The sequence below is a fragment of the Ischnura elegans genome, chromosome 4 (genome assembly GCF_921293095.1).
Source record: "Ischnura elegans chromosome 4, ioIscEleg1.1, whole genome shotgun sequence".
Lineage (NCBI taxonomy): Eukaryota > Metazoa > Arthropoda > Insecta > Odonata > Coenagrionidae > Ischnura > Ischnura elegans.
The window spans coordinates 22,488,023-22,509,093 of NC_060249.1; the positions used below are offsets into that span (position 1 = coordinate 22,488,023).

Consider the following 21,071-nt stretch of genomic DNA (forward strand, 5'->3'; position numbering starts at 1 on the left):
TAAACGGTAATACTGTCAAGAAATAATTGAAAGGAACTTAAAGTTCAATATTCATCCCACGATTGCACTCAAATATTACAGTCAGATCATCAACATAATGGGTAGAGCCTTGAGGGCGGGTCACTAAGATGCAATGGGGTGAAAAACACCTCGTTCTTCAAAAGGGCAGGTTTCCGGGTGCTGTGCAGTATATGCTAAGAAAGTCTGGGTATTAGAGGGTGATGAGTTGGCATCTTTCAGCGGTAAGTATATACATATGCGGTAAAAACCGAAAAACTTGAATGGCCACAAAAAAACGCCAAAAAATACCTCGGTCATATCTGTGAGGCCACGAGAACGAACTAACGGTAACGTTTTTAATTGCCGCGAGGGAAAAATATTTTTGCTAGAAAATGCTCTTTAGCGAGATTTATGGGAATCTAGGGTACTACTGCTTTACTAAGCATCGTATTTCAGGGAAGATTTTTTGGACGTGGTTGGCTTAATACGAATCTTTTTCTGGTTCCGTAAAATTTATTCCCATTTCCCATGCTACGAATAACACTGTTTTAAAATGAACGTAAATAAATAATGTACAACAGAAAGAGGGAAAAATGTATAAGAGTAAAAATTAAAAGAATTATTAGGTCCTCCTCGTTTTTATTATTTGAAAAACGTTTTTGTAGTTTTAAGGATAAATTAAGGCTTGCTAGTAAGAAGAATAAGCAAATCCTCTTTTTGTGGTAAATAAAAGAGATTACCAGAAATATTACAATAAAACTCATAAATATAGTATACGGCGTGAAAAGTGTCCATGCGTTTTCACTATGCAACAGCATAATATTTTTCTGTCAGCAAAAATTGGCAAGAACATTATGATTTGTTACAGGCGTAACTAATGAAAATATAACTTTTTCAAGCGAGAAATGACTTTAATTATCATCAATCAAGGCACACATACACCAAAATATCCAAAAAGAGGCAAGAGAGAAGGTTGTGCATTTAAAAAATATACTAGATTTTCTGGAAAGACATCTTTGATTTTATTTCCCTTACAATTTCAGCATCTTTAGCTAAAGCTTCTGAAAAGTCGTGGAGTAATTCACCTCGACAGAAATGCGAAGCAGATCTTCCACTTCCAACGATAAAAAGGAGACTTAAGTTTATCAAACTCCTGACCGAAAATTCGTGAGACTTGTAGAAACTCCATTAATACCGACTCCTTCCCATTATGAGAAATGAAGATCAGGTTTGCATGGTGGTTATTGCGTGGCTTTTGACCTAGTAGACCTGGTTTCAAATCCCGTCAGTGGCAGAGAAATTTTCACAAACTGCCTTATTCCAGCTTGAGTATTTTACTGAGAATACTTAGAGTACAGGACTACTTTCCGTCGAATAGGACGTTAAGCTGTGGCCCCGTGACACCTCTCGCTAATAACAGTCTGATGATGACGCCGGGTTTCTCTCCGCCCTTCCTCTCATACCCTTCCCTCTATGCGCAAGTGGCCTCAGCTGTCGGTTGCCTCCTCATGATAACACGAAAAATGCGCTCTATGGCGACTTTAATCAAACAAAATCCTGTAAATTTAAATCAGTCAAACTTTCGTATTTTTTAAAAATTTTCTTACATTGAAATATTATTCCGGCCAAAACGGCGGTGACTGGTAGATTAATATTTATTACCTGAAGTATAATTTATTTTGCTGCTGCTACATCATATTTATTTCAATTAAAAAAACATTGAAAACTTTCATACATTATATCTCATGATGTTAGCATGGTGAATCGATTCTCTGGACACTCATGCCCCATAGCTTTAAGTATTTTGTATGGATTAAAAAATTACTTCGGTGGGATAATCTTGAAAGATAAAATTGGAATACCATGAAAGGTACTAAATGTTTCGCTGTGAGAGAAATTATGGCTAATCTCCGATATTATCCTGTTACCAGTGCAAAGCATGCAATCCTCAGGATTCGGTGAGGCACAAAAGATAATCAGGTTGCAAAAGTTTCTCTTCGATGGCCTCCATAACTCTCTGGTAACCTCGCAACGGGAAGATGGAATGAAATAATTCATCACCTGGCTTAGACTATGGGAAGCAGTTTAGGATCAAGTAGGAGCAAAAGAAACTAGGCAGACCCTTATTCAATTCGGCTCGGAAAAAACTGCTAGCAGTCAGTCGTTAAATTTCCATCAATGCTCCAATAGAACTAAGGGTACCACTCATCACCGCCATTCTGCAGTTTCATTGGCTATATTTTACCTTTGAATAAAGCTCTTCAACTATAAAGTGGATGTGAATGACTTGAGAAACGATTCTTCGACTGTCGGAAAAAGTAACAATGGCGAGGATTTGGAGATGAAAGAGGTTACAGGAGGCTTAAAAGCAATTTAAAAAGGGAGGTTAGGCAATAGATTTCTCGTCATTCCATTGTTCAGAGGGATTTTCTTCTAGAACTTCATTCCTTCCCTCCTCAAACCCTTGCAATTGTTATAGAAGCCGAGAATACACGAATCCTTTCCATGTCATTTATATCCATTTCTTTACCGAAGAGCTTTCTTTGTAGGAACAAATATGTCCAATAAGAATGTTTATTGTGACTAGTGAAGCATTTGGTTTGACTTGGTACCTACATGAGAGAATACAGATACTTGATAGTAATGCGCTGGCTGGTCCTTTTTTCTGAACTTCAGCCACGTAAGATATTTCTATTCCACAGATTTATCTTCAATTTATGGCCTCGTTCGGTGGCGTAAGTATGGTGGGGAAGAGGGGGATAGATCCCCCCCAAAGAAATAAAAAAAATATTCAAAACCGTTGTCTAGTTTTCACTTATAATAACTTCATCTTCTTAAAGTTAATTTTTTTAGTGCCAAAATGATGTAAAATGTATTTCCTAGCATGTCATTTTAAATAATTTTCCCCGATCCCCCAAAGGGGGGATCGGAGAAAGTCGCCACCCCAGGCCATCTCATCCCTCCAAAAGCATATTCCTAGTTACGCCACTGACGTCGTTAGTTAATTTTTTCTCTAATACCCTTAGGTTACCTTGCAAGAATTATAATCCAGTGTTTTATGAATGTACTCACCCGCAGAATATTTCAAGAAAAATAGCTGGAAAGTTTCTTTTTCTCTGTTGAAGGAGTACCAAAGCAAGGATGTGACAGGAGAAATTAATAAGGATAGAGGTCGGGGTACATGCAGAGGGAATGTAAAAGAAAGCCACTTCTTAAAACCAAGTGGCAGGAAGTACTCGGCGTGATGTTAAATATAGTACCCTAGGGTCAATGGCGGCATGTGTTGAAAAAAAGCAGCGTGAAATCAAACTAAATTGACACAAAAATAAGCATGATGTTCGGTCGATGTTGAATTGGTGTGGAATTTCTTATTTTCATCGGGCCTTTGTCATTTATTTCTAAATATTCTTCTCCGACTATTCGGTATTTCTTGCTTCTCACCCTATCTATTAATTTGATTTTCAACACCCGTCAACAGCACCAGACTTAGAATGCTCCTATTATTTTTTGTACGGCATTTCCAAATATTTCAAGGGATTTCAAAGTATCAGGGGTATTTTGTGATAGCAGGATCGGGAACAGGATCAAAGGCAAAGCACATAAAAACGGATTTAGATTTCACATTTTACTTCACATAAAAACGGTTATGGAGTCAGCATAGCCGTATGACAGAGAAACCTGACCCGCTAAGAAATCCCACGAAAATAAAATGAATTTGGCAGAGATGAGAATTCTGAGATGGATGATGGGAAAAATATATGAGATAAGATGAGGAATAAGACAATATGGAAGATGGAAGTAGTGGTTGAGATCTCAAGGGAGGTGAAAATGGGAAGGGTTCAATAGTGAGGTCATATTTTAGGACGGGATGAGAAGTATGTGGGGAAGAGAATTCGAAATTTGCAGGTATAAGGGAAGAGAACGACGGGAATACCAAAGAGAATATGGAGGCACTGTGTCGAGGATGATTTGTGGGAGAAGGTTTTGACTGGAAGGAATGCCCACTATCAAGTAATTTAGGGACAACTAGGTTGGAACAGCGACCCCTTACATGATTTGCACTGGTAACAGGATTATATCGGGGATTAGCCATAATTTCCCTCACAGCAAAACACTTAGTACCTTTCATGGTATTCCAATTTCCACAGAAATAGCTGCAGGGAAAAAAAGAAGAAGATTTCCAAAGGTTGTCATGCTAAAATCTTGCACATTATTTTGTTTTCACTCTTGAATAAAAAACATCTTCAATTGTCCTCCTGTCACTAAATCCCTATCCATTTCCTTTGAATTCCGCATTCTTCATCACTCGTTTTTTCACCCACCCTTCCTCTCGCGTTCATTTCCCGCTAATCCTACACGTTCAAAGAGCATCTCAATCTAGATGCAGATATCTCCATTTGCATATTCCGTGGGTGCATTGAGGAACGGGGTGCAAATGTGAGGAGTCTCAGGGAAGGCCGCGCAGTCTACGTGCCCTTGGGAAGGTGGAGTCTCTTTGAGGCGGTGCTGCCCTCTGGGAGGGATACGAGCGATGGGGCCGCGGGAGCAAATACAAAGCGGAGCCGCGAGTAAGGACAAGGCAGCATGGAAAAAGAGCAAGGATCACCAACTGAAAAAGGCAATTCGCCAAGGCAAAATGCAAACAAATAACCTCGATTTCTATTTATCTAGAAATATAAAGTTTTTGCATTGAATACCGACGATAAAACTATTTTCTACGGTGAAAAAATACACATTCAGCGATTTTTTTAGAATAATAACAATATTGAATTTCGATCATAAATTGATATTTTTTACATAAGGGTCCGTTTTCACCTTACCTTTGGTTCGGTAATTACAATTTAATTTCAAATTAGATTTTTGAAAGTACATTTTGTTTTAAAAATTGTAATACCTTAAAGATGAATAAAATACTAGATTACGATTAGCTTAAGTTTACCATCAGTGGTGGATCTATAGGGGGATTGAAGCGTACATGAACGATGAAGTTGAAGACTTAACAAGAGCGGCTACTGGTTTACAGCAACTTAAAGTGTCTTAACTCGGCTTGGAATGGTTATTCGTCGAATAAAAGATAATATATCTATTGAAAATAGCCAATTTCAAGAAAAAAATTTAATTTACAGCTAAATGAAATATTCAAAGTCCTGGATTAAATCGATTCCACGGTTTGACCTTTAATTGGTGGAGTGTATTACTTAACTATCTGAGTTACGCCAAGTCTTGCTATGAACAAGACTTTAGCCTTCATCATAAATTCGTAAACATTAGTATAAGATTTTTTTTTTCGTTTTGCTGAGTTATTCCTTTGGTCTTGATTGAGCTCAAGCTTTTTGTATTTTTTTCTTTTACTCCAGAAGGTGGATACAGATTTCCCAGGTGGCTAACAAAATAAATAAGATCATGCAGGTGCTAAAATTAGAGCATATTTCTTGCGTGCTTTTTACGCCAACAACCGTGGCGCAGAATAATCAACGATATCATACAGAAGGATTTCAGTAGTACCTAATTTCCATAAACTTGCACACAGGTGAGATATACAGTGTAGAGTCCTAATTATCTAAAAAAAACTAAGAAGCCTTATGCACCAACAAAAAGCTCTTGAAAGTTATTATTTGAAAGTTTTTATTTTTTTACATGAAATATTGTTGAAGCAGAAAATGAAATTGAATATTGCACGAACAGAAGGGGAAATACCTTCAACAATCAGTATACGACAGCATATGCGCTAATTTCACCAAGAGATAATTTTGTAATGCGCTAGTCATACCAGTTTCCAAAATTATAATATAAATAACTTGATAAATTATAGCAAAAAATCTCAGTTACCTTATTCTTGGGCGAATTAAAGACAGTGAAAAATAGATTTTTCGCCTACAAAACATTTCCCCATTTTTACTGAATTGCTTCACCGATGCAGCCACAAATATTAGCAGGAATTGATAAATAGACGCAACAAATGAATAAACAATAAACTTAGAAGTGATTGAAATAAACTGATAGTTGTTTTCGGCAGCCTTATTTCAAGGAAAACCAAAAATTTTCAATATTAAATTTTCATTACTTTATATTCAATTTTTCAAGGTCCATCTTAATTTTAAATGAAATTAAAGAAAATACGGTACTTGGTTACCCAGACCTGCCCCAACGCTTTCTCCCGAGTTCTTCGTGTGGCTACCCGAGTACCCGGACTGATACATGAGTGCTCGAGAAAATGTCTGGCAACTCAATAACCAACACAAGAACTTTTATGCCTGTACTGGAATACATATAAAATCAACTTTCTAAGATATTATCCGAAGACTCGTGAAGGGAGAAGGCAATGTCTTTATTACTTACTCTTTATCTCGTATTAAGCTACCTTTGGCGAGGCCTATAACTATCAATATTGCAATAGAGGATTCTCCAGTCAGCCCCTTGATGTGTTGCCACTCACCGCACATTTAAATGGGTTTACAAAAGTCGCCGTACGCGTAACTGACAGGGAGAACGATCCGACTTTCATAGAAAAAGAACCCATAGTCAGGTCTTTTCACGAAATTTATATTCATTATGGTATGATGTATGAAACTTATTACAATTCTTTTCGAACTCAAATATTAAGTAGTAAATATTGAGTATGCATGGTGAAACAAAACCCAGTACTCCTCCACAAACTTTTTATTAATAGCTGTCAACTAGTTTCGACGTCTATACCGTCATTATCAACACTAACTGTTAGTTAGTCTTGATAGTGACTGTATAGGCGTCAAAACTAGTCGACAACTGATAATAAAAAGTTTGTGGAACAGTACTGGGTTTTATTTCATCATGAACATTTCATCGTTACACCAAGTAACACCCAAATCAGTTGATATTAAATATTGAGTAGGTATAAATGGATCATCCTGGACTCATCGCCTCGCTGTGGACATTTGAGAAAACTAATCGAAATGCGACCTGAGACGCAATAAAAAGAATTCAACGGGATATACTACTACTACTACTAATGTACTACTGCCTCCTCTATGTGCCAAGAATTGAATTGAAACTCATTCTATTAAAAGATATGGAGATCAAATTCTAACTCCATGGACGGCGAAGGCTGGCAGGTATGTGGATTGAAATCCTTCGACGATTCCGCGGAATAACACCCTTGATGCTGTGTATCCATTGTTTGAGACTTATATAACCTGCATCTCAAAAGAAAATGAAAGCAGCTCGTCATATTTACGTGCCTGTTGACGACTCTGTAGGGATAGTGGAGAAAGTAAGAACTGCGGCAGAATCTTGAATCATTAATTAAGGCGGTGCAAGATAACACAACGAAAGCCAGATTTAATTGTCCTGGTATGGTATTGCATCTAGAGGAGGCGATCGACAGTATTAGTTATTTGCGGTACTAGGGAAGGTGGAGAGAGGGTAGGGAGGAGAGAATATTGAGGAGGGTAGGAGGAGAACGGGGTCGGCATCTGACTGCTATTAACGCGAAAGACGCCAAGGGATCCACGGTCTAACGTCCCATCTGGTGGAAGGATTACTTGAGCCCCCCTCCGCTAAGCACTCAAGAGGAGATCCTTTAAATAATATCCGCCACCAGTAGGATTAGAACCCGGGCCCTCAAGAAGTGAAGCCAACAATCTGGCCAACACAACCACCATATCTCCTTTTGAGGTTCCCATAAAAAGTTAATACCGCCCTGTATATGATGTGACTCGGAGACTTTTCTCCAGATGACAGTGTGTGGCAACAGCCATTAATGTATACACTCACCGACGACGACCATGTCTCCGTGGTCGGAGACGGTCTGGAAGGACGGTGCCTCGGCGGACACCTCGCAGCGGTAGCGGCCGGTGCTCGACAGGTTCACCGAAGATAACACCACCGTGCTCTCCGTCGAGTTATGCATCTATGGAGAAGAAAAAGAAAACACATAACAACTACAAAAATTTTAACGACATTTTTGTATCCTATACTATTTATTAATCAACAAATGATCTCCTAATATAATTTAAAAAATGCAGTTTCTTGAGAATGCACCACAAAAAGTGAATTAACAAGTTCGATTAGATGAAATGAAGAAGAATTATTCAAATGCTGTTATAAGAGTTAGTGTAAAAATAACATAGTTTCATCTTCCTGCGAAGGTTTCCGCGGCGATCAGTGGCGTAGTTACGGGGTAGATCCAGGGACCCCCTCCCCCCCCCGAAATATATAAGCACAATTACTTTGCTCCATAAACGATAAAATATACTGAAAAATCATGAGTTTACAAAAGATGTCTTTGAAAAATGAAGTTTTTTCGATCATGAAAAAGTATTAAAATTGGTTTGAAACCCTCTACTTAGTAACCTGTTTTTCAAAAAATTTCACCCCTGGTTTTGGACCCCTCCCGAACAAAATTCCTGGCTAACCCACTGACGGCAATGTTCATGATGAGAGCAGTTTTCCAGGTACTCCAACCGCGTTCGTCTGTTACGAGAGGCGAGAGTTTCGAAACCATGCTCTCGTCTTCAGGTCGAAGGTGATAAGCTCGCTATTTCGCCGCCTTATATTTAGTTCGCTTTATATAAATGCCGAAAATCCATCTGTTTCCGTAAAGGTACATCCATTCGCTTTTTGTGATTACAATAAAAGTTCTCAGAATGAAAACCCTGCGGGTTATTTTGTACATCACTACGACATTGTACATACGTTATTTCTGCTACTAAAAACTTAATAAAATTATTTTTGCGAAAAGCCAAAGTCTACCAGGGAAAAAGCGAAGATATTTGGTGAAGTTTCGTCTTTCAATTATTAAGTTTTAAATATGAAATCACGAGTTCTCAATATTTACTTTTGAAAATTATAATGGAGAGATTGGAAAGCAACCATGTAGTCAATGAAAAAACTGAGAAGGCATCAATAAGCAATTTTTACAAACATTTATAGTGGGTGATTACTGATCCAAGTAAACATCGCTCTGAGGATAATTATGCAACAATATTTATCTTAAATGCATACATTTTTCTACGTGAAATAAAAATAAAATTTTCATGAACTGTCGATTGAAATGTATATCACTCAGAAGTACATAAAAGACCACTTTCACCACATGTAATTTGTGACCACAACTTGAATTATATAGGATGATTGAGACGGTCGAATAACTAAGGAGAACTGTTTTAATTCATGAAAAGATTAAAGTATGGAGGATCGCAAAACTTCTTTTGGCAATATTTGCCGATTTGGAATTGGAGTACTCGATTTACTGAGGGTATGGCTGGAAAAGATTGCGAGCCAAATTGGGTAATTAGTACTCACGTCGATGGTGACTCCGGGCAGTGGGAAGACCTGCGCCGGGGGCATGTCCCTGGGGAGGTATCTGTAGAACTCGTTTCCGTCCTTGTACCACTTGACGGAGTAGAGGGACTCCCCTTCCATGTCGAAGTGACACTCCAATCGGGCGCTATGGTCTCTCACTGTGTGCATCGGAATCCTCACCTCCATCAGACGGATCCCTGGGGCACCTGTAACAATAAGTATACGTAAAATTACCAGAGAGAATTTATAGGATGCCGCGAGAATAGGTTTAAATAGCAGCAGTTGGATGAAATACCCGATTAGCTAAAAAAACCTCCTCAAATTTATATGAAATTTTTCTGCATTCCTTGGTATGATGAAAACAGTTCAAAAATAGTAATTTAACAACGCAATTAATAAAAAAATAAACACACATGACTGCATCCCCAAAAATAATAAAGAGAACTTCAGGTACAACGAGAAGAGCCATCGCAGCTCTCCGCTTCAATTGATTGAAGCATAAAGTAGGTCAATAACGAATAGCTGCGAAAAAGATATATCAAATGAAACTAGTCATGGGTGTAATCGAAGAAAAGGCGTTGCAATGCACTCTAAAATATATGTTTTTGACCATTGAATCGATGAAAATCGCTAATGACTGATAACCTTCAATCAACTTAAATCTTCAAAACATAATCATGTCCACAATGCCCAGCAGTTCACACTATCAGGGTAAATAAATACAATTTACACATGTTCGGAGTACATTTTTTACCAAACTTTATTTACAAATGCTATTAGTATTAAATAAAAGAAAGATGGAATAAAATACGTTCATTATTTTTTACGGATATGTCATTGAAATAGATATGTAGTACGCATTGCTGATCACAAATTTCAACGTATGTGGAAGATCGTACATCTGAGGTAGGGTTTAAGTAATCATTAATGACAAGCTTGCCCATTCCATTGGTAATTACAATTTTTCATTATGTGTACTTAAATATTTGGGAATAATTATGACCTATGATTGAGGAATTTGCTCGCCAGATGGATGGAGTCCCTATTGTTCGCAATGAATATTCCAATCGAGCGATAAAAAGGGGTAAGACATGGCAAGCATCATACAAAAAATATCCCAAGTGAATAAATAGAGAGAGAGAGCAAACAGAGAGTAATGAGGACGATTTAAAAGGAATTGATAGTCAATGAAATAAAATCAGCGAGAAGCTGGAGAGAAAAAAAATAAACGAGAAATAGCTTTTCATCGGTTATGTAGTTATGATACCCACCGAAGCCCTTCCAGAAGATCTTAAAAATGATGAGCGAGGTATAAACAGAAGTATTAAAAAAAAAAATCTTACTCACAATCACTTAAGAGTGAAAATGTGGCGGAAAAGCTGGCGGCGAACGAAAATAGAAAAAAGAAGTGAATTGTGTGCGCGTCACGGCGTGGGTGGAAAAAAAGAGAATCGCTTTAGGGCTCCTCCGTTGCTGAATCCGAACGAATTGGAGATAAAAAAAGGAATAACGATATCCGCCCCACTTTCCGCTCAATAGGAGAAATCGTTCCTTTTCCTATCTGGGTCCCTCTGGCTTCCACTCATCTCCCATTAGATCACCATTTCAGATGGCAAACCTCATTTCAACTTATCGCTGTTATATCGCGGATTTAATTGGAGTGGGTCAGCAGTCCTTTTAGTGCGGTGTTACTGCGGGTGGGTTAGGTGTGACGCTGCAGGTATTGAAAAGGGCAGAAAGTAGTGGGTTGGGGGAGAGGTATTGTGAAAGAGAAGATGGTGTGAGGTAAGGATGTGATTGCAGGTTACCAAGGGGAAGAGAAGTTAAAAAAAAGGATATGGATAAAAAAACGGGCACTGCCCATTGGGCATGATTTCGATTACGTAAGGGATACGGGGGAGAAAAAAAGGCTTCCACTTCACCATCATTAGGCCAACCCGTGAATCCGTTCGATTCCCAGACGATCAATTTTAATTAACGTGAACTGCTTTTGGAAACCAATGGACACGAGGGAATTTCTCTCTCTTTTTCCAGGCTATTATGAGGTGAGATGAAATGATTGGGGTAGGTGGAAGGAAAGAGTGTTGAATACCTTTTTCAATTTGGAAGGGAGAGTGGAAAACTAATAAGCAGGAGAGCCCCAAAGGGCATACGGTGATTCGACAGAAGTTGAGCCTCCTACGAAACTGTTTAGTGGTTAATATGTACAAAAGTGCAAGTAAGGATATAAAAAAATAAAAAATAGAATATTTAGAGAAAATATAGCTTTTAAAAATTAGAAAAACTTTTCACTTCCGAAAAAGGCTAAATATCGCAAAGGAGATAGAACAATTAAAGGAACTCTTCACTTCAGAGACAGAATAAATATCGCACAGGAAATAGTAGGTCAAGACCTTTGCGTTGAGCGTGTTGCTGTACGGAAGCGAAACATGAACCGTCGGGCAAGCGGAGAAGAAAAAACTAGGTGCTTATGAGATGCGGTGTTGTACAAGGTATATCAAAATAAGTTTGACCGAGTGGCATATGAAGTTTTGAGAAAAGTGAAAGACTAGTGGAACCTATGGAGAAATTCAAAAAGAAGGCGGGATAAATGGATTAGACTTATACCGCGGCATGAAGGGTTGATGAAGATAATTTTTGAAGGAATGGCGGAAGGCAGTAGATACATAAGAAGACCTAGAATGGAATTATGGACAAGATTATAATGAAAGATACTGGATAAGGACGGTATACGGAAATGAAGAAAATGGTAGAAGATAGAGAGACGTGGAGAGTTGTCACTAACCAATCCGATAACGGATTGCACAACTAAAGAAGATGGAAATATTTCAATAATTAAAAAATACTTCTCTGAATACCTTTACGTTTTTTAAGCTATCATTAGCATCATGGTGAAGGACGAAAAAGGTTTATGCAATGAAGACACAGATGCCGTTTTTATTTCACACACCCGTGCTCAAAAAGTTGCAGCCACGATATAGAAAATTATATTAATCTTATATATGAACTACGTTCAGAGAAGTATTTCAATGCAAGGTTCTTGCATTGAAATACTTCTTGCATTGAAATACTTGCAATGCAATCTTTGCGTACTTATGAAAAGACGATGCAAGAGAACTCTGCAATTCTATACGCCCGAGGTACCCCGTGGATGTTACATCATTACACCAGAAAAGTAATGGAGGAAAAATAGAAGAAAAAGCCTTCGGAGAAAAACTGAGAGATAGCTTACTCGGGGTAGATGAAGAAGGGCACAAGAAATAGGAAAATCAGGGAGCTAAAGGAAGAAAGGGAGGACTGCAGTATAGTTATCTGAGGATTTTAATGCTGCGAAGAGGAAAATAAAATTCAAAAAGGATTTACGTCGACTACTATGTTATTCACAGTCGGTATGTGATGTCTTACAGCCAATTGAAGATGCAACCTCTCTAGGTAAAGGCTTCCCAAATTTATGAATTTACTTCTCTTTCCTCGCCGAAATGTTCTGAATTCCGATTGATACTCATCTTTGCTAACCACCCTTTCTGAAATTTGTGAAGATGTCAAAAAAGGTTGAATTTCGCATTTCAGTGGCTGCATTTTGAAGTGCGACTCCTTGTGAAAACTACTTTAACTATTTTTTGGATGCTTGCAGAAACTTTAACAAGTGGGTTTTTTTAATAAAATTTCAACTGTTATTAAAAAAACTTTATACTTTCACCAGGTTGGTCCAATTATGTTTTTATGAATTTAGGTATACTTCATTTACTGTAAATATTTTAGTAATAACAATTCCACCCATATAAATTAAAAACGCATCATATTTGTTTGCTTCTTTATGATTAAAATTTAAGAACTAGTAGGCATAGGAGTTTATGACAGAGTAAAATAATTGGAGTAAAATAATATTTTTTTTTAATTAGTCCATTTGGTTGAATAGAGTGATTAAATTAGACGCCTTAATCGTGGTAAAGATAGAATTATGGCACGAGCCAAGACGTTCTTGATCCTACAATGATCCATAGAGATGCATTGCTCCAACCTGACTACGCAAATGACCCGGAGCCTTCCTCGAGAATTAACACACTTATTAACATGATGAATAGCAGCATCTCAGAGTCTTGGGTACATGAGGCAGGCTCGTTGTTAGCCTTCCGGACAAGGAAATGGAATGGGCGAACGGGGACAAGGCGAAGCAATGAGGGTGTAAGGGGAAGGTGTTCCTTCTCCACCTTCATTTTTTTCTCACACCCGCTCTCCTCGCGTTCCTCCTTTTACATTCTTCATCCCTTTCATTTGCTCAGCCAGGAGTGAGGAGGGAAGGATACGTGCCTCTTCTACTCTACAAAAGAATGATCCCGGGACATTTTTATTTCCTTATTTTTCTCTCCATTGTTTTTTCCCTTCCTTTCCTCGTCCAATTCTACCCTTGTCCCGGAGACTATTGCGACGCTATGGGTCGACACGTCCCGTTGGTGTGTCCTCATGTCATCATACCACCTCGACAACTCCTCCTTGTCTAGCTTATCTCCTCCGTTATCTCAGCATTTACCTACTCTTCTCCTTTGCCACTGTATAACCATGCTACTTGTGCCCCAAATCTAATCCGTCTTTCTCTCAGTCACAGAATAAAACTACCCGCGGGAATTACAGAATTTTAAACGAGTCTGCACTTAAAGGTACCGGAAATTATCGATGACATTCGGTTCCAAATATATTTGAAGGACGATTCTACAGTCGAAGGACATTTTATAACCCAGAAAAATAGTTAAAATAGAAAAATAGTGCCTTAAGATAGAAAAATGAGAAGTAAGGGAGATGTATCCATCTAATCAAGGTTTTTATTTTATCAAGTGAAATCAATGAGCACTAAAAAAGTATTATATCGTATTCTAAATATCTCTCAAAATACATTTATTTCCCCTAAAACCCATTTTCATAAGTACTATTGGCAATATGCTAAGGCTTGCTGGCCAGGAGAGAGATACAATACTCCCTACTAGATAAACTCCTTACTGTGGTATGTCAACCCAGATACTAGGTGCACAAGATTATATTTATTCAAAGACCCTGTTTTGAGGAAAGAATTGTGCCAATAAAGTGACCATAATTAAAACTGATGGATTATTAGTGGTATGAATCTGTAACTGTAATTTAATAGAATTTTTTTAAATTACTGTAAAATTAGGCATGCAAATGCAAAGTTTTCTTCTCATCTTGTGAATGCAAGAGCGTAGGCATAATTTCCAAAGAAATTGCAGTATATTTGAATGAATAGCTGCTGAAGTAATGCTATCACCCACAAATAACTCCATAAACGTAAATAATAGGTTAAAAATCCACTTAAAGAAAAAATTCGTGGATTGAGCTGTAAACAATTCAAACGATATTTAAGATTTGATTGCTTCGTAACCTAGAAATTGGAGTATCATTTTTTTTGTAGTGAAAAATGGTAACTTCTTTTGAACGTGAATTTATTTATTCTAATCCTCCCTCTATCCTAGCCGAGAAATGATAGAGCAGAGCTGCCTCAGGAGATCTGATCACTAGTACATGGGGGTAAGAGGTCGACCTTGCTCAAAGATGCTAACAGTTTCACCAAGCCTGGCTTTCAATCACATCCAAAATTCACCCCTCTCACCCAAGGGCGATTGGCAATGAATAATGTCCATCCATCTATCTTATTTCATCTTAGCCTCCATTGAACGCTGAGACTGACGAATAGACCGAATCTAGCTCAAGCGTAGAAACAAATTGTTTATATACATAAGATTTAAGTAAAGAAAATTTTTTAAACAAAAACTTGACCTTAGACTCAAAATTTTGATGCAGAATAAAAGTTACTGTGTATCTAATTATAAATATAACTGATATGATGAAAAGTATGACCGATGAATCATTTGAACTTAATAAATTTTCTTTACGCACCATTTCCTTATTTTTTTACTACGATAGGGTTTTGAATGGAGAGGAATTCTAGCACTTCAACACTGTGAGAGCAATATTTCTTTAGTAAGTTAAGACCATAGCCCGTGAACTTATTCATGCTTTTATAGATCCTATAGTGAATGTGACCATCATAATCAGTTTTTATGTACAAGTTTAAAGCGATTAGAACAAACATTTCCTTGCTATGTCTACGCACCATGAAAGATATATAAAAAGTGAAATTGGTTTCTAAGGGTCTTATATTCATGAGAAATTAAATAAAGTAACGATGACTTGAATTTATATTAAACACTACACCATAAAAGTTGGTTTTTCATTCCCATGATTCAGTTGGCAATAAAGTTAGCAAAACCAACGGAACTATAAAAGTATTAAAAATGGTTGTACATGTTAGCCATAGTAATTTATCAAGAGAAATTTGAAAATAATTTTTTTGGTATCCTTTATCGTATTTTTTTGAGATTTGTGTTCATAAAATGCATTGTATTCCATGGAGAGAAAATATTGCTGACACGCTTTGTGAATAATTTACTTTGCAGAAAAAAAAGCTGAACGGAAGTATAATGGCTGGTGATAAATTGAAGATGGATAATTGGATGGGGAAATCTTCTAGCAGAATATTTATATAATGGAATAAGAGGACGTAAGGACAGCTGGATCGTAAGGCACAAGTTTAAATGACGTCATTACACGGAGTGAAGTTCCCTCAAGGGAAGTTACAACTCCAAGTCGTGACAAGTTTGACGTTGAATGCAGGTGAAGGAATAGGGAAAGTTTAGGATGCAAGATAATCAGAAAGTGTCCGATTGTGTCTTGTTATGGCACCACAATTTCATTTCACGTTAAATTTAAAAGTTGCATTTACAGTTACAACAACTACGCAAGATATGGCAGTTTAGCACAAAGCTCCTTGATAACGTTAAGCTTGTCTATTACACTAATTGGTATAGAATTGATTGGCTTTACAACGGCTTTTGTGACAGAATTTCGTTTACATAAAAAAATCTGAGTTATATTTTTAAAATGCTAAAATTTCGTATAGAAAAATACTTACACCTAAATACGCTTGCATGAAAAGTGGTACTAATATTAATGAAACTGGCAATGTCTAAGAAATTCATAACACCGCATACACCGTAACGCAGGTAAGTATTTATGTGATAACCGATGCCACTGAAGAGAAATTAGAAGCCCATCCGGTTCCTTGGAGATTAATATTCCTTCGCTTCCATTTGCTATTCTTTAAATAAACCCATATTTGATAATTTTCCATGTGAAATGGGCTACAAAAGGACCTCCACGGCCAATCGCATCTTGTTCCTTTCACCTTCTTCCCATCGCCACACGCAAGTAACCCACTTTGCTAGAGGTGTAAAGCAGCACGAACCCGTATTACGGAAGTGCATCGAAGATTTTATAGTGAAGAAAACTCAAAAGAGATTAAGAGGGGGATTAAAATTTTCAACATCTGCTTACTATGTATAGGCGCATATATACATGGCGGGAGGCGTTAGGACACCGGCCGCTAACACTAAAAAGAACACTGAAAATGTTTTCACTGCCCTGATAGCAGTCTTTAAAGCTATATTTCACCAAGATTTATAAATGATATTTATAGGTTATCGATCTGGTGTGCCTTATCTTGAATGAATGTATCACAAGGAGCACTTGACTCATACTCGCGCGATACACGAAATATTTCAAGATTCTGTGGCAAATTAATTCTACAAATTGCAGCAAAGACCTTAGGAATGGCTTTGTGCCCAAAATAAGTGTCTTAGTCTAAGAAGTGAGGTTTTCCAATTTAATTATCTTTTAAGTTAATAATGACATTAATTTACTATACAATGATATATTCTTAAAAATATACCTGATGATATGATTAAGGGGTCAATCATTCTTAAATAACCACTAAAATGTGCTTAAATTATAAAAGTCCACGTAGATCGTCATAAATAAAAAAATCTTCTCGACCTGATGTCTTAAATACTAATTGATTTAATTTTTCTCTAAATCCCCCCGTAAATATCCTTAAAATATAAATTTACAACTGCTATATAACTCAATATAAAAGTTTTTGAACTAAAATAAACAATAAAATGAATCCACCAAACTTACATAAATATATTGCGAAAATGGGGAAGATATTTCACTAATTATAAAAAAACAATGAAAAAATTTCCATTGAGTAAATTCATCAGTAATATAAGTAAAAGAAATATTACCCGATGATATTTGTTTGCAAAACCTGATATAAAATCTAGTGGGTCCATAACTTTGAGGAAACATTGGTTTTTTACAACAGAATGTAACTCATGCCAGATACGGGCGTGAGGAAAGGATCAAAGTTAGTCTAGACTGCTGGGGAAATTTATGAGAAATAGTCACTGTAAATTAAAAAATAGAAGAAGGAAAATGAAAGAATCACTTAGCTCCAAAAAAAGTGATCCAAGTACCGCTAATAAGACGAACAGCAGATTTTTCCGAGCGTCCAATTTCACTAATTGCGCAAAAACGAGAACCAACGGCGGATCTTTTTTTTATACGTTGAGCGCGGCCGAAACTTTCTTTGGAGAAACTTCGCCACCAATCTCGAAGGAAAGCAAAAAATAAGTGACGGCGTCAGGGCGTTAGCGTGGTAAAGCTTCCCTTAGTCTCTCTCACATAGACTTCGACTCCGACACACCGTTCTCGTCTTAAGCCTTTTTCGCTATGGAGTGAAGAAATCCTCGGTTCTGCCCCAACTGCACCTATACCTCGCACTCAGTCTGCTTCTATTGCTTATTCTCAGCTGATTTCTCTGACCTCCCAACCTGACCAAACTAACCAAATGGAACAGGTTTTTTGGTTATACTATAACATTTAATTGTACCACTTCTTTTTTACATCTTCATCTGTACACTACTCCGCAACCCGCCTAAAAGACGTGTGGTAGGGGGTGTTAGGACATAAACTATTTGCATATAAAAAGGAAATGCTTCAACGATATTACAACGTGCATTTATTAAAGTCTTTTATGGTTCAAGGTAAAAAGGAATTCGCATATCTATTCTTTCGGCAAAATATCTTTATTAAGTTATCGCTTTTGTTGGACCTGGAATTAAGAATCGGGCTTCGATGCATAGTCATCATATTCAGGCATAAATTATTATATAATTACCATAATAGGAAAGAAAGACACTTCGTTACTTCCACAACTTCAGTGAAACTGAAATGTCTTTCATTACTAATATGGAGCCCTTCCACCACGTACCAGATTCAAGCTTAGATTTAATTATGTAATGACCACCTCTTTTACATTATAATTTACACTTGACGATGATGATTATTCACTCTTTATATAAAAAGGAAACGGTATAAGTAATATTTATCCAACCAATAAGGAGTTATTGAATTTTAACCAAATAGTTTCCGACCTCCCAAATTGAACAAATTCTACCAACACATACACCACACATGAAGCAATTTCGCATCCATAAAGGAATGTGATATCGGTAGCGTAGAATAATGTCAATGAGTTATTTATTAACGTCTCACATTGGAAGGCATTGTTCATATAATGTAAGGTAAATTTAATTTCAGGAAATGGCGCTGATTCACAAGACGAAACAGCCAAATTGCGACGGGGAGAAAGATGAATATGGAGATAGCCGCTCGTTGGTTGGTTTTATGGCCATATTCCGCCGTGACATTTTATGCAGCTTGGATCTGATTTATTGAAACTGCGTGCCGTCATTAATTGAAATATCATTTTGCCCGATAAGAAAGGAAGCAACTTCGGTCGTAAATTTTCCTGTCGAGATGAAAATTTCAGCCTCGGTGAGTAATGTCTCCCTCTTTTTGCGTCTGAGGCATCGATTAGCTTCTACTTTGTCATAGGCGTTCTTGTGCGTGATTAACAAAATTACTCTCCATTCATGGTGTATGGTGAAAAGTACTCCCATCGATTTATCTAACACCTCCATACTCAGCAATAAATCTAAAAAAAATGCTCAGGTAGCTACAGTTAGCAATCTGGATGCATTAGGTAAATTTATGATACTGAAATAATTTTAGCGAGGAAAATTTTAAGGTCCTATTCGAAACTGCGATTATAACACAACTACAACTAGTGGTGTCAAAAAGGGCCCCGCAGACCACGCGACGCGGGTTTGCCCCCTTGACGAGCAGGAAGAAATTAAAAACATAGCTTATATAAGGGGCCCACAAATATTTCCCCAAAATCCTTAGCGCCGCCACTGACTATACCGGATTTATGTCCTACTAATTCTAAAAAATGAACTAAGTGGAATATTTTTTTGACGCAAGAGCTTTGAAAGTTTGATAAAATTGTATAATATTCACAGTTATTTATAGTCATTACTAATAATCCATATAGTAGTAATCCATAAGTCGTCAGCCACTCATCACCTGTTATATCATTGGTAGATAGGTATATTTTTCTATTTTTCTAATTGCCTTCGAAGAGCTCCAACTTGTGATAGGAGTAAAACTATTTTCAAAATAAATATGGCGTATAATTAATATTCTATTCTTTTGACGAAAATCGCAGTAATCCCATATATTGTGGAGGGATGATAATATTGATGAATGCATGATAGCTCATAACTACTTTGTAGGTAGGGCTCATGAGCGCACTTGAACTTGGAGTACCCTCTAAAAGCAATTTTAATTAATGTGAGAAAGTTTACTAGTCCCTTTGTCGGAATACATCATGGATATTATTTTAGTTTTTAATTTAAGCTCTCCTTAAAAAGTCAAATAACCTCTTTTTGGTCGAATTTTAAAATATATTGTGTCTTCGAGGGACATGAGAAAAGAACCAACGCTAAGGTGATTCACCAGACTTCATATTTAAATGAGAAATATTATGCGAAGCACCATATCGATGGCTAAGTTCTAACAACACGTAACTTAAATTCGGCCGGTTTGAGATAGGTATATTAAACAAAGCGTAATAACATTTAAAAAATAAAATACAAGCAAAAAATAAATCTTTGTTTGCAAATGAATGCTTCTTTTCCAATTTATGAACTTTTGGGTTTTAATTTCAGTGTGCAAGTAACAAATATTAATCGTTTTTTTCGCTCTCCTGAAAATATGCTGTTTTTTGAGATACAAGTTGTTAGAACTTAGCCATCGATTTAGAATACACCCCAAATTTCAGCTGTGTAAAATAATTTTTTAAATAATTTATAACGTATGCACGGATGTATCTTGCTTTGGCCATTTCGGAATTTTCCTATTCATTCCTTTCAACCAAATAAAATTCAATGAGGCGGGAGGTACGCCCTTCGAAATATCTGCGACGATATGAGCTGATCAAGACGGCAAAATGACTGCTTAGTCAAGGAACTATAGGAAGTTCGTTGGGTCAACATAAATCCTGAAAAGACTATTTACTCCATTGGCCTATTCCGCCTGCCTCGCTCTCTCCACAATAATCTCGTTCGCACATGCACCATAATGTGAATGAACCAGTGCATGCACTCAACATGCTCCCTAGGGAAATGAGAAAGCTTCACTATTCCCACATGCATCGGCTGTGTCTCTATGCTCTTGGTATTGGAAGGCATAACATAATTATCCTATACTTAGTGTCTCCAGTTATGATTCTATTCAGATAGAATGTATATTAACGACCCTTATAGAATAGAAGAGTACAAAGTCCATGCTCTTCTATTCATGATTTCTGTCCCGAAGCAGCGACGCAAAATCTGGTATGTTTTAAGATCATTTTTTTCTTCCTTTATTTTGCAATTTCACTACACTACTTAGCACTTTATGGTCAAATAGATTCAATGTAAAAATATATAGAAAAATTACCATTCTACTGCTTGTTACTGCAAAGAGATCCAAGC

At 37.0% G+C, this 21,071-nt stretch overlaps 1 protein-coding gene across 1 annotated transcript in view; it reads right to left on the minus strand.

Moving 5' to 3' along the window:
- Positions 1-21,071, minus strand: part of LOC124157138 (kin of IRRE-like protein 2) — a 213,439-nt gene that overhangs the window by 14,142 nt on the left and 178,226 nt on the right. The window contains exons 2-3 of the mRNA XM_046531638.1: positions 9,283-9,488; positions 7,753-7,888 (exon numbers count right to left, since the gene is read on the minus strand). Coding sequence (XP_046387594.1) covers positions 7,753-7,888; positions 9,283-9,488 — 342 coding nt within the window. The remainder of the gene's footprint in view (positions 1-7,752; positions 7,889-9,282; positions 9,489-21,071) is intronic.